The following is a 14,810-nucleotide window of genomic DNA, read 5'->3' on the forward strand; positions in this document are numbered from 1 at the left end:
TTTTTTGGTTTTTTTGAGACAGGGTTTCTCTGTGTAGCCCTGCCTGTACAGGACCTTCCTGTAGGTCCTGGAACTCACTCTGTAGACCAGACTGGCCTCGAACTCAGAAATCCGCCTGCCTCTGCTTCTCAAGTGCTGGGATTAAAGGTGTGGGCCACCACTACCCGGCAATGAACTAGCTTTTTAAAGTGAAATTATTTATTTACAGATTTATGGTTATGTATGAGTGCATGCGTTTGTGTGGGTGCCCATACTGTGGTGAGCATGAGGAGGTCAGAAGACAACTTGTGGGAGGCGGGTCTCTTCTCTGAACTGGGTTCTAGGGATTCAGTTCAGGTTGTCAGGCTTAACAAGTGTCTTACCTGCTGAGCCAGCTCAGCTGACTGTTTTTAAACAGGTGTGCAGGCACAGGACCTGAGTATGCTGGTCCACATGTGTATGGAAATTGGAGGACACCTTGGCTGTCATTCTCAGGAATGCCAGCCATGTGTTTTTAGATGGACTGGCTGGTGGTGAGCCTCCATGCCCAGGGTGTTTATGTTCTGAGGCTTGAGCTCAGGTCCTCATGCTTGCAAGTGCTTTACTGACTGGCCAACCCCTCCTTCAACCCCTCGGCTGACTTTTTATGTTGTGTGCACGTGCACATGTGTACTTGTCTGTAGCAATAGACGTCTGTACACATACATGTGGAGGGCAAAGAGCAAATGCAGGTGTCATTCCTCAGATGTCCACCTTGCTTTTTCTTAGAGTTTCTGTTGCTGTGCTAAAACACCATGACCAAAAACACCTTGGGAAGGAAAGGGTTTATTTCAGCTCACAACCCTCAGGCCACACTCCATCCCTGAAGGAAGTCAGGGCAGGAACTCAAGACAGGAAGTGAAACATGCCATGGAGGAACACTGCTTACTGGCATGCGTCTCAAGGCTTGCTCAGCCTGCTTTCTTATACAACTCAGGACCATCTGCCCAGGAGTGGCCCCACCCACAGTGTGCTGGACCCTCCCTCACACATCAGTCAGTAATCATGGAAATGCCTAATTGACTCACCTACAGGCCAGTCTGCCAGACTTACGGAGGTGTCATCTCAATTGAGAGTCCCTCTTCCTAAATGACTATAGCTGTGTCAAGTTGATATAAAACTAACCAACAGTCTCTCACTGGGACCTGAGGCTTACCAATTAGGACGGGCCCCATCCGTCAACCTGTCTTTATGGCCCCTAGCACTGAGACTGCAAGTACATGCCACCATACTTAGCTTTTTATGTGAATGCTGGAAATCAAGCTCTAGTCCTCATGCATGGCAAGCACTGTACTAACTGAACCTTCTCCCCACCTTTTTTTGTTTGGTATTGTTTGATGTGAGTGTGAGTGTTGCATGCACTTAAATGATTCATGTAGAGGCCAGGGAAGGACACTGGATATCTTACCCTAATTGCTCTTACTGCCTTGAGACAGAACCTCTCATTGAAACTGAAGCTCACTGTTAGGCTAGGCTGGCTGTGTGGCCAGTGAGCCCCAAGGATTAACCTGTCTTTACCTCCCAGTCCTAGAATTGCAAGCATGGTCTCTCGCCCAGCCTTGTGGGTTCTAAGGATTGAATTCAGGTCCTTTGCTTGCAAATCCAGAACTGTACTAACTGAGCCTGTCCAGGATGTGTAGATCCTTCCATGTAAGATGCACTAAGGGACTCAATTCTAAGTCCTGGTGTTTAACTCCACCTTACTGCTTAGGTGGCAAACCAGAAAGACTTGGAGAGGAGGCAAATGGAGGTCAGTGATGCAATGAGGACGCTGAAGTCTGAGGTGAAAGACGAAATCAGAACCAGTCTGAGGAATCTCAACCAGTTCCTTCCAGAACTTCCAGCAGATCTAGCAGCTATTTTGGAAAGAAATGAAAACTTAAGAGAGTTGGAAAGCTTGAAAGAGAACTTCCCATTTACCACAAATGAGAGGATTTTTGAAGAAAAAGTTCACATCATGGTAAAATTTGTCCAGCTCTCCTGGGCTTCAGAGTCATAGTTTGATTCTCACCTCCCCCAGTAAAGCTAAAAACAGATTTGGGGGCACCAGGGTAGGAGGGGAAGATGGTTGGCTCCCACTTGTGCCAGTTGGTGACACATTGGTCTCCTTTTCTCTCTGAAAAAGGATGAACACTGGCGTGGAGAAGCACTCCGTGAAAGGCTGCGCCACCATGAAGATCAACTCAAGGTTGCCTCTTAAAAAAACAGAGAAAGCCCCTATGAGATAGCTGGCACTTAGCAAGAGTAGGGAAAGGTTTCCACGTCCAATCTACTGCAGCACTCAAGAGGACGCTTACAGAGCAGAGAGCATACTGTAGAGGTTCAGAGAAGCTGACATCACAGATAGCCAATGGCTATCAGCATCCAAGACCATTTGAATTCCAGGGCATTGGATATGTAGCCCTGTGGTACAGCACTTGTCTAGCACATGCAAGGCACTGGGTCCCATCTAGAATCCTGATGTGAAGCTGTGTTCTTTAACCTCTATAATGCTGTTCCTTAAGACAGGGTCTCTCTGTGCACCCTAGACTATCCTAGAACTATAGGATAGCCTTGAACTTGGAGCTGTCTGGCCTGTTTCCCCAGTGCAAGAATTGGTGATTACTGCCATGTTCTACCCTCATACCTGTTTAAAGTCAGACCTGCTTATCAAATGTGAAGAAGCTGAGTAGTTCAGAAGTGCTTCTTTCATCTAACTCCCAAATCTGATTAACACTTTCCAGGCTCAACTCCGACACTGTATGTCTAAGCAAGCAGAAGTATTGATCAAAGGAAAGCGGCAGACAGAGGGTACCTTACACAGTCTGAGGAGACAAGTCGATGCTTTAGGACAACTGGTCACTAGTACCTCCATAGACTCAGCATCATCACCCATTCTGTCTCATCTAGAACCTTCCCTTGTGGAGGACTCCCAACATGGACATGGTCAGGTAAGAGGAAGCTCTAGAGTCTAGTGTTACTTGGACTACTTGGAAACTTTGGGGTAGGTGGTCCAAGAAGACTTGGGATTGAAATGCCATCTTCAACTGTTTTAGCAAAAAAACTTTGTGTCTGCTATCACTGGGGGAAGTTTACCTGATTTATAGGTACAGAAAAAATAGGTAAGCTGGTAGCTTAGACAGTGAATTAGAATTGGAGATAGGATGACCCAGGGGAGATTTAGTGTGTGTCCTCGTCTTCTGGATTTCTTTATTTTCTACTTGATCAGACTAGAGTATAGACCTTCAGGGTTGGAGAGGTGGTTCAGCAGTTAGGAGCACTGGAGCTTGACGCAGACTAAGTTCCTAGCACTCATGCAGCAGCTCACAGTAATGTGTTTGGTTTCAAAGGTCCCATCACCCTTTTCTCCACAAGCACCAGGCACCCAAACACATGCAGCAAAACAGCCATGTATATTTGAAAGAAATGAGCTTAGACCTGTGAAGTTAAATGTGGGTTTTTCCTGGGTTTTTGGTGATACCTCTCATTTCTCAAAGACATTTGAATGGAGACTTTTTCACTTCCTGTCTATAACTCTGGATCTCACAAAGATTTCTGTGTGGGACTTAGTTACCAATCATTTAAGTAAGAACAAAAAGTAACCCATGGAACTGGCCAACAGTAACACATTATTGTGAGCAGAAAATGGCTTTCAGGTACATACTAAACATTACACATACAACACCCCATTTAGAAAGGTACAAATTGTCCTTTTATGTAGGTAAGGAACTACATGAAGTTGCAAATAACAGGTCAAGGGTATAGAAAGGACAGAAGAGGATATAGAAGCCAATATACCTTTACCAGAAAGCAGCAGATCCTGAGTATACTGTAAATTATAAGGAATATCCAAGGACAGTTTTACAGTGAGAATTTATTTAAATACAGAAATTTATAGGAATATATGGTTTTGTTTTGATCTCAGGTGTGGGATATGGAGCTGCTCTCATGCTCTCACAGGGGGTATGATTTTGCCAGCTGCTGAGTTTCCACAAGTGTATGACATTTGGAATTCTGGGAACTCTTGAAAGGGTATATAATGCTAGAGCCCTGAGGGGCATTGCTCCTGATTAGCCAGTTGGTGGGTGGTTGGTTAAGTGGTCTTGTGTAAATCATGAGATATCCTAACTGCAAAGCTCAAACTTGCCCCAAGGAACTCAACATTCCTAACCAGCAGAAAGCAATCTAATAATATCAACTGATCCCCCTCCTCCATTCTCTCCTGCCTAGTGCCCAGAGATTGAAAGGTGGAAGAAGAGGGGTGAAGAAGGGTGGTAAAAAAAGGAACTCAGTCGCAGCCAAGTTTGGATACACAGTTGCTTCTTTGATTGGCTTGTGGGGCAAATAGCTTACCTGAGCCACAAACCTAATGAGCAGCAGGGCTAAGATTTTAATATGGTTATCTTAACACCCATGGTTGAGACAAGTCAAGTAAAGGCCCAGAGCACATGACCCTCCAGAGCTTAGACTGTAAGGCAACGTGCACAGAGCCCATACATGAGCCTTGGAGGTACTCTACAAGATATCAGAGGCACAGGTGAGTTGTAGGCAGTTTCTGTCCAGGGTTGTCATCTGAGCCACTGTGGCATGAAGCCTTCAGTTGGTTTGGATTGGGGGCTGGCTTCTGTGCCTAAAATTAGTTAGTTCCCTTCTTTTCAGAGCTCCTGCCATGTTCTGCAAGTTCCATTAGAAGAACCAAACAGTTACCGCCACTGAGTTTCCTGCTTGCAGGTATGTTAGCCACTCAGCACTTGAGTAAAACATACGGAGTTCTGGCAGCCCCAGGAAAACTAACCTCATCTTTCATCATTTTATAGCAGTTCATCTTAAAGCATCTGGAGAGCTGCTTAATGGTAGAGCACTTGCCTAGCACATGTATGTCCCCAGATTCAGTACCCAGCACTACAAAACAAATTCCAAAGCGGTCCTTAAGCACATTATTTTGCCAGTCATCACGCCACCACCACATTCTGTAAGGCCTTGTCTGGTTAGAAGTTTAACTCATCCATTCTGCTTCTGTCTTAATGTAGGAAAAGAAGCTCCAGCCAATGTCAGGAATAACGGTCATGTTTAACCATAAGAGGAAATAGCTACTCTCCTACCTCACTGACATTCGAATGGAATGTCAATGTCATTATCAAGATCCTATGAAGACTGAAAGTGCATTGTAGTCTGTACCACTTACACCGACGTTTCTGTAAAGCACATGCGTTTGTGGGACTAGATGTGTGTATCTAACATGGAAAGAATGTAAAGGGTTATTTTTGACTCTTCTCCAATCTTGGAATATTTTTATAAAGCCAGTGTGTCTAGTTACTATGAAAAAGAATGTACTAAAAGCCCCTAGACTTAGTAAGTTATTATTTTTTATTCTGATCCAAAATTTATTTTTAATATGAAAATAAAAGGTACACTCAATTTGCGTCTGTCTAAAACTTTACATTTCACAGGTTACCTTTATTCCAAGACAATAACAATATCCCAGCCATTTCTTAACACTTTTTACCTAGTCTACTTAGCACCAAGTGCTTCATCAAAAGTACCTATTAAGAAATCATCACACTTAGACTGCTTTTCCTTAGCCTATTAGAAAAGTAATTCTTTGGTGGAAAAATGTCAAGACTATATTGTAGAGACTCAGTTCTGATGGTGAGTGTATTATAGACAGCCTTTAAACATTCGACTCTATGACTAACCCATTTCTTTAGAAGCGACTGTCAGTTTTGTGGCTCTAACAGTCTTAATGATATTGACTATGTTGACTAGACAGCCTTTTGAGCCACAATCAGCATTGTAGCATGTCAGCTCAGCGCAGCCTGGCAGTCCCTCAAGCTATCTGGCTAGAGTTACAAGATACGTATAATTACAAGACACAATAGAAGTCACACCACTTACTGCACATTCTCTAGAAGGCATGTATTTCCAACACAAAGCTTGTCTTTTGTTTCGTTAGACTTTCACTTTATGTCTTGGTAAAATGCTTAGAGGTATGGACTAATCCCAACAATTGACACAGTATGGGAACAGGATGTAATAATTCCCCACCTCTACTACCACATAAATAGTAATAGAAATTGCCTGGTCTTTTTTTGTTGTTGTATATGCTGAGGGAAGTAAACCATCTATTTAAGTACACATTTAAAGCAGTTCTCAAAACTGAGCTTTCAAAACAACCTATTTCAAAACCTACCCTTCCACATCAGGGGATGCTTACATGGTATGTGCAGAGTCCTGGGTCTGACCCACCACTCACTCACATCAAACACTTGCCAGTTCCAGAGGACATCTAAAAAACCCTTGTATAGCCTTTACTCATACCACTGACCACCACCAACCAACTCCCTCCATCCAGCATTTCACTGAACACTTCAGAAAAAAAACAGCTACACATTGTGTTGGAATACTAGTTACCACCAGAGGAGCTCCTTCACAGCAAAAGCAGAGTGAGAAAGCCAGAGGAGGTGGCATCTGCACAAGACAAGCTCTTGTGGGTTAAAAATTAACAAGAAATCCACTCTGCCTAGTCCTGGCTCACAGATGTTACAATATGACAATCTGCTTATCTTTAAGCTCCCAAATTTATTACACAGTGGTTACACATGCAAATAGAATTTGGCCCCACATACAGAAAAGGGAGAACACTATTAGCTACCAATGTGCTGGCCTTAAAGATGCAATATACATGGATGAAACTCCAGCTCAATTGGTAGTTTTATTACTACCCAGACCTCACCATACACAATGCCATGCTGCAGTAAAAACTGATAGTTCAAATATTCATCTGAAAAAAGTCTTACAGTTCAAAAATAATGCAACTACGTTCAATTTAATCTAGATACAGGTACTTTATTTACAAATATTTAGATAATAGCATTTTGTTACATCAAATGAAGAGTACAGCAGTCTGAGTAAATCCTTCTGTCACAAAAACAATTAAGACCCACTGTAACTTTGGGAATTGGAGTATTGCACCTAAACAAGCCGAAGGTCTTTACTTTGTGATTGCTACCTTAAATCCCAATGGGTGATTTGTTTTTGTTTTTGTAAATATATATACATACCAGCAGATCATGGTCCCTGGGCAAATCTCTTGTGATGCAACAGTGTGGTAAGCAAATGGATCACTGTAAGTCTTTAACAGAATATATCAGTCTACTTCAAGATTCCTTTAAGTTAAACAAGGACAGAAAGGTGAATCCACAAAAAAACCCGAATCCTATTTTCTGCACATTCCAGTTTTGGCTTTTATTTAACAATGACTATACAAAATTCTTGAACTACCATATGTTTATAATCCAGAAGATGCACTTACATTAGTGTCTGGTAGAGAGGGATTTAAAATGTGTATTTTAAACACAGCATTGAGCTGAGAACATTTTATATGTGCTCGGGCTTACCTACATGCACTTCCAATGACCTCTCAATTCCCAGCCACTTTAAACTCGGCAAGAAACCAATCAAGAGAAATGAAGAACTGAGTGAAGCAGATGCTGCCTAGAGATCGGTTTCTCTTGCAAGGTGTTCTTTCTGTGGCCACACCACCGAATGCAAAGTAGTAACTTACATTATGTCAGCACACACACTTAGAAACACCTTCCCTTTTACAAAATAATTTATGCCAACATGACATAAGATAGCCCCTCATACTATGAACACAAAGGATAATACTAAATTATTTCACTGTAGTGTTAAAAATGCACAATTTAAAATCCCTTAACAGCAGACCTGTGGTTCTGGCTATCTGGTCCAGAAGTTGACCATTCCAAGATAAAGGTATAAAAGCTTAAAATGTGCAATATTAAACCCAGCCTTCTTCCTTTTCCTATACAGTAAGGCAAGAATGCAGCCTATAACACAAAATGTTTACAAAAAGAAAAGCAGGTGAGCACATTGATTACACAAGAACAGTTAAGAAAATCAGCAGGTATGCCACAGTGCAAAGATGGAATAGAATCCGCTAGTGTTTCCGCTGATGCCAGGAGCTCTTTCCAGCATTATGCTTGTCCCCAAACACTGCCAGCACCAAGGAGTGGAGCCAGTATTACTTGTGAGCTGCAGTTGTGTCTATTTCCTTGTGTGAAATGGAAGAGTAACATGGTCACATATAGGTCACACTGTACAAACTGGTACTTTATACTGTTCCAATGCCAGTAATCAATTTATTTTCTTCATTAAAATAATATACACAGAAGGTTTTGTTAGTTAGGTTCCTTCAAATTTTATACATATTTACTTTCTGTTAAAGAGAAAAGGATAAAATGGTGTAAAAATTAAAAAAAAAAAGATAAAGCTATTAATTAAGCACAAGAAAAGATAAGTGGGTATTTTTCCCTGTGCAAGGCTAAGACAGAAGCAGACCTCATCAAGAAAAATGCCACCCCTACAACAGGGAATTTAACCAACAAAAATAAAAGCAGTTGCAGACCCCTTTTCTCTACCATCCGAAGTCATTTCACAGCAATGAACTTACTGGCTACAACAGACATACTCAACAGTTTAAAGATGGGAGAAAGGCTGAAAAGATCGAATTTAAAACCGTACGGTGAGACACAGCCTTGCCAAAAGGGAAGGTAAAAATCAGACCAGCATCAGTGCTCAGTTTAAATCAGATATTGGTGACAAACCTATCACAAGGACAATCAAAGGGGGAAAAGTCTAGATTTACCATGCAGGAGAGATTTATTACTCTACTTGCCTTTGATAACCTGATTACATCTAGTTGTTTAGCAGTTTAGTATTGTTAAACTGTTTTTACAAGAGTTGTTTTTTCTTTTTAAACCCAGTAAGATATACAGAAGACAAGGATGCAGTAAAAAGTACTGCTTCCAACAGACAGAGGTGAAAGGTCAAATGAGGGGCCAGAGCAAAGAGGTCACTAGCAGCCACAGCCTTCTCTCTGGGGTTGGGGTTCACTGGTTAGCCGTCCTCCCTGCGGGGCTGAGGGTTTGTGTTGTACACCAGACTCGGCAGCATTCAGATCCAGGCTTCCATCCTGAATGTTCTGATAGATTTTCTTGGCAGCCTCAAGAAAGGCATCTTCTACATTCTCTCCCCTAAGAAACAATCAACAACTTTATTCACAAAGCACAGCTTTCTAGAAAATGTAAGGCGTTTACACTGACCTGCTAACCTTTAGTGAACTGCCATGATGTCTTCCACTTACCCACAGTCATCTAATAAGAGATTACCAGAAGACTGAGCTAAGAGAACAACATAGGAAATGTTTTTTGGTGGCGAGTACACAACCTAGTACTGAGCTGTTTCTAAAATCAGTTTGCATATTTACATCTTCTACTCATTGCAGTGCTCTGTATATATATATTACATGACAAATGAGATAGCCACTCTGAAATGAGAGCAGGTTGTCCAAATGTACTGACAGGATTCCAGGCTTTCCATTATTTTATAAACAGCCATGTGTAAAACTATGCTATCTTTACCATGTGATGGTGACATAGTCATGTTTAACCATGTTCACAGCTTGGATCTCTTGGGACTAAAAGCAGAGGTACAGAAACATGAACAGGTTGGCTGGCCTTGCCTGGTATGATACAGAACTATGACTGGGAGTGCTGGGATCAATGCTAAACTTCAAGGAAATCAGGAAATGTTCACTGTGCCTCATTAGCCACTGAGTATGGATGTCCTTGAATCATTCTTTAAGGTGATCTTAAATGCTGTGTGAACATGTTGACCCAGTGCATGTTCAAGATACCAAACTCAACCTCAGCTGTGAGAGTCAAACACTTGTGAGAGGTCAGCACAGTTTCATTTATTAGCCTGGGTGACCAGTGGACACAATGAGGACAACCCTTTATGTCACAAAGGTCCCCATTCTCTGTAATATGAGACAAAAGCTTCTGCTCATTGCTCTTCCCACTGTGGGCGCTGTCCACGGCCTCACAGGCCAGTGTACAACATCACCCACTTACACAGCACATGATTCTACTCTGCATGGAACTGAAACATGAGCTACATTTTAGCCATACTTACGTTTTTGCGCTTGCTTCAAGGAACAATAAGCCTAAAAATAAAATTCAGACTAAAATTAGGACATTGCAGAGTCAGGAGCACTCTAGTCACATGTGAGTAGACCCCACAGCTGTCAGTACTCCAACTCCAGCCCTCATCAAAGAGCAGGGGCAGATCTGTACTTGTCATTCAGTAGCTGCACTACTACTAACATGTATCATAGAAACACACACTTTATTTCCTTATTGAGATTTCTGAATAGAACAAAAGTTTTTAAAAAGAATATCAAATAACCTGCCTGATCTAAATCTCTGTTCCTTTAAAACTCCCACAGGAGAGTGTGAACTCTCAGCCCCACAGGAGAGTGTGAACTCTCAGCCCCACAGGAGAGTGTGAACTCCCAGACCCACAGGAGAGTGTGAACTCCCAGACCCACAGGAGAGTGTGAACTCTCAGACCCACGGGGGAGACCCACCATTCTCTTCAGCAAACTGTTTGGCTTCTTCGTAGGTAACATCTCTCTGTGCTTCCAAGTCTGCTTTATTTCCTATGAGAATTATTACCTAATTTGTGAACAAAAGAAAAGGTATCTTAGAACAAAAATACCTATAAAAATTCTCAATACAAAAGTCTTGACAGGAAAAAGATGAGCCCTGAGTACCCTGGACTATAGAGTATAAGGCAAGAGCACTAAGAACTCTAGCCACAAGCTGGCTTGGGGTCTGACAGCCTGCTGTGAAGGAAGAGAAGGCGTATTTCAGATTTGTGGGCCCCACACAAGTTTTGCTGAATATTATTTTTATTGTCACAAATCCCTTAAAAAAAGAAAAGTCATTCAATAGGTGAATATGGCTCACAAGCCAGTTTGTTCAAATCTGGTCTAGGCCAAAAGAATAAGCAACATTAATAAGAATGCCCTAAAATTAAGTGTCAAGTGCAATAACCATGAACATTCCCTGGAGAAGGCTTGTAGCTTTCAGGTTCTCAAAAGATTCTGGGACCCTGAAGAAACTTGAAAACCACTAGTTTAATTCATTCAGGGTAACAGTAATTACCTTCCCTTTAAATTCAAATAAGACAAAGTTAGCAAAGAGGGCATTAGAACCCTAGAGAATGCAAACTGTGACCTAGAGACAATACTCTCCTAGCTGATGCTGCCCCAGGAGAGGTGTAAATGTCTATCAACTAATCAGCAATGCTTTTGTCTATCTGTGAAAGAAGCTGAGGATGGGATAAATACGTAATAAGTTCAAATCCTGGGACAAATATCACACTCCGTGATCTACTTTGGCGTTACCTACGTGAGTTAAAAGACTAAAGGTAGCCTTAGAAAGCACAAAGGGGGGAAGATATCAGCACCTCTCCGACCTTTCTGCCACCTTTAACCAGATACAGATGTTAGGAATTAATGATTTCAACAAAAATGCTTCCCAACTTTTTTTTCACATAAAGTTAGTATTTGTCTCTTCCACTTTCAAATATTTGGGTCCAGTGAACCAATCAATTATTTCCATATAAGTTAAATGGTATAATTAAAAAAAAAAAATTCTTCAAAGTGCAAGTGACCACTGACAAATAATGTCCATAGTTATTTGAACAATAAAATAATGGCACTTAAAAAAAAAATCAGGCCTAGTATAGACTCATTATAAGATAGGCATTCAAATCAAGAAATACTACCTTCTTTTTTTTTTTTTTTTTTTTGGTTTTTCGAGACAGGGTTTCTCTGTATAGCCCTGGCTGTCCTGGAACTCACTCTGTAGACCAGGCTGGCCTTGAACTCAGAAATCCGCCTGCCTCTGCCTCCCAAGTGCTGGGATTAAAGGCGTGCGCCACCACTGCCCAGCTGAAATACTTACTACCTTCTAGACTGAAGTGTGGGCATAGCATTTGCCTAGCAGGCACTCGGCTATGGCTTTAATCTCCAACATTCCACTCTACCACCACCCTCTTCAAAAAGTATTTTCTCTCTCCCAACTACACATCAATCTCCAATCCTCACTGCCCACCCCTCGCCCGAAAAGGTAGTCTGGTAACAAAGTGGTACAAAACACTAACAAAAATGAAAAATACATACTTTTTCCATAAAAACAAAAGGCAATTTCATGAAAACATAGTAATATAAAGTGTGCTTCAAAGAGCATTTTAAAAATTCCTTAGTAACTCACAGGGCCACATTATACAGTCAAAACCAGAAAACTAACATTGGAACGACTACCGCCCTAAGATACCCGTTTTTTCAAACTCATATATGTGGCTGTGTCCATGCCACTACCCTATCACTAACCAACCCTTGACGATCACTAGTTTGTTCTTTATCTATGTACAGTATTGTCATTTTGAAATATATCAATGGAATCACAGAATATGTAAGCATTTTAGACTTTTTAAACTCAGCAAAATTCTCTTAAGATACATCAAAGCAGATGTTGTTACCATAATTCCTTCTTCAGTGTGGCAGAATCCCCACCTTCATGGGGATGCATGCAACCAAACTGTTTTACTATTCACATGTCTGTGGTAGCTGGACTGCTTTTGGTTTTTAGCTATCACAAATAGGTCTCTATGCATAGCAGCAGTTGAGTTTAGTATAAATGAAAATGAAAGCTCTAGGCTCCACACTAGCAAAAGAGGTCTCTTACCACTCACCCTGATCTACTGGACCAGGCCTCTTACCAAGTGCAGGAGGTACAAAGCTAAGTGAAACACTGTTCTTGCAACACCCTCCAGGATACCCACTGACACCTGACGCCTGTAAAGCTGGCTTCTCCAGAAGGCCCTGCTTGACTGCGCTTTCCATCACTGAACCATTCACCACATTTCTAATTCATCACTCAGGTGGTTTTATGGCTTCTCTGTAAAGCTGAAGGTTCTCTCTGCTAGACAATAACCCTTGAGGACCAGAGACACATTTATCTTTGCATACTGTGAAAACTAGCATGGTAGCTGTCTTTACATCTCTGTGTCTTTTCTATCTTGTTAAGAAGTTAATTACTTAAAGTATGTAGAATACTTACTTTTAGTTGACATTTTATTCAGATAATTACAAATTCACATGCAACTGTAAAAAACCAAAAAGAGCCCTTGCACAGTTTTGCCCAGTTTCCTCTAATGGCAATATTTTACAAACGTAATCCAGAATTTTAAATTTTTAAATTTATAATTTCAGGTTATAATAACTCCAACTAAGAGCACCATCTCATTCATAGCTTTGGTTGTTGTTTTTTTTTCTTGATCCAAATATAAAAAGTATAATAAAAATAGAAAACCTGGAAGCAACCAAAACTAAGAGTTTTCTTCAATTAGCCTAAGAATAAAATAAAAAATACTTGGGGCTGGGGATGTAGCTTCATGGCAGATCATCTGCCTAGCATACTCGAGCCCTGGATCTCTAGCACCAAAGAAAATATGAATGCAATGAATAAATGAGTGAGTAAGAGATTGAGGGAATGGTCTCTTATTCATAGTAGTACCCAAATAACAAAATCTCACCAGTACAAGGCCTGCCTGTTTGGGTTAGCTGATTTTAAATCTCTATACAGTTAAGTGTTGACTTACAGTGTTTGGATTGGTGAGATTCCTTGCGTCTGTCAACCAGCTGCTTAAGTGGTTATATGTACTTCTTCTGCAAAAGTTAAAGTTAAATTAAAATGTGTTGATTCTACATACGATTGCCATTTGTTCAGAACAACAACAGAAAAGAGCCAGGTGTGAGATGCCTTACACATGTAATCCCAGCAATTCAAAGGCTAAGGCAGGACACAAGAGTCCTAAATTTGAGACACCGTGGCCCTACGTGAATTCCCTGTACTATGGCTTGTACTACAGTCTCAAAAACAAACAAGCAAATAAACATATACATCTGTACATACATATACAGACTTTAACTGAAAGATCTAAATTATGTGTACTTCTACTTTGATGAGATGGTTACTCCAAAGAACAGCTGTAAACAGAACCAACATAATTCTCAAAACTCTAGCCAAACTTTGTTTTATGTTTTGAAACAAGGTCTCCCTCTGTAGTTCAAGCCATCTTCCCTCTCTTAATGTAGCCAACTTTCTCTCAGCTCTCCCATATCTTGGATTACAGGTGTGTGCCATCATACCTGGCCACAAATTCATTATTTTTTATTGGATATTTTCATTATTTACATTTCAAATGTTTTTCCCCTTCCAGGTCTCCCCTTCAGAAACTCCCTATCCCATCCCCCCAACCCCTGCCTCTATGAGGGTGCTCACCCACCCACCCACCCACTCCCAAACTCATTATTTTTAAATAGCTCAATATCCAACTATACTAATGATATTAGAAGTATTTAAAGCTACAAACACACACACATATACCCCAATATACAAGCAAGGAACATAGTATATTCAGAACCAAGATTTGCAGTTTAGAGTCAAAACTAACATTCCTTGAAATTATCCATATTTTCTAATCACAAATTGGAAAACAGGACCAAAATGTTTACTCAATAATACACTCAAGGGAAAAATATTTTTGCATCTACCTTCAAGTTACGATTTTTAGTCAGAAATAAAAGACAGACATACTAAATTAGTACATAAGTCATCTTTCCTAAATTGTTCTTTTCCTTTATTTTTTTTCCTTTTTTTTTTTTTTTTTTAAATGTTTCCCAGGCTGGCCACCAACTTGTGATCTTCCTTCTTCTACCTCTTAAATGCTAGAATTACAGGCATATGACACCATGCCCAAATTACTACTCTGGACTGAGTTAATATACAGATTAAAAACTGCCTTTTAAGCCAGGCAGTGGTGACACGTGCCTTTAATCCCAGCACTTGGGAGGCAGAGGCAGGTGGATTTCTGACTTCGAG

At 40.9% G+C, this 14,810-nt stretch overlaps 2 protein-coding genes across 8 annotated transcripts in view; one reads left to right on the forward strand and one right to left on the reverse strand.

Moving 5' to 3' along the window:
- Positions 1–5,415, forward strand: part of Cntrl (centriolin) — a 75,147-nt gene extending 69,732 nt beyond the window's left edge. For 5 of the 6 annotated variants that reach the window (XM_031369973.1, XM_031369974.1, XM_031369975.1 and 2 more), the window contains 5 exons: positions 1,730–1,978; positions 2,144–2,206; positions 2,742–2,948; positions 4,657–4,728; positions 5,028–5,415. In XM_031369973.1, coding sequence (XP_031225833.1) covers positions 1,730–1,978; positions 2,144–2,206; positions 2,742–2,948; positions 4,657–4,713 — 576 coding nt within the window. In that variant the 3' untranslated portion in view covers positions 4,714–4,728; positions 5,028–5,415. The remainder of the gene's footprint in view (positions 1–1,729; positions 1,979–2,143; positions 2,207–2,741; positions 2,949–4,656; positions 4,729–5,027) is intronic. The other variant, XM_031369976.1, reaches the window with a different exon arrangement.
- A 1,402-nt stretch (positions 5,416–6,817) lies between these two features.
- Rab14 (RAB14, member RAS oncogene family) overlaps positions 6,818–14,810 on the reverse strand; it is a 21,170-nt gene continuing 13,177 nt past the window's right edge. For both annotated transcript variants that reach the window (XM_031369983.1, XM_031369981.1), the window contains 4 exons: positions 13,528–13,594; positions 10,445–10,532; positions 9,991–10,021; positions 6,818–9,050 (listed from right to left, as the gene is read on the reverse strand). In XM_031369983.1, the coding sequence (XP_031225843.1) occupies positions 8,873–9,050; positions 9,991–10,021; positions 10,445–10,532; positions 13,528–13,594 (364 nt within the window). In that variant the 3' untranslated portion in view covers positions 6,818–8,872. The remainder of the gene's footprint in view (positions 9,051–9,990; positions 10,022–10,444; positions 10,533–13,527; positions 13,595–14,810) is intronic.

This window comes from Mastomys coucha, unplaced genomic scaffold (genome assembly GCF_008632895.1).
Source record: "Mastomys coucha isolate ucsf_1 unplaced genomic scaffold, UCSF_Mcou_1 pScaffold15, whole genome shotgun sequence".
NCBI lineage: Eukaryota > Metazoa > Chordata > Mammalia > Rodentia > Muridae > Mastomys > Mastomys coucha.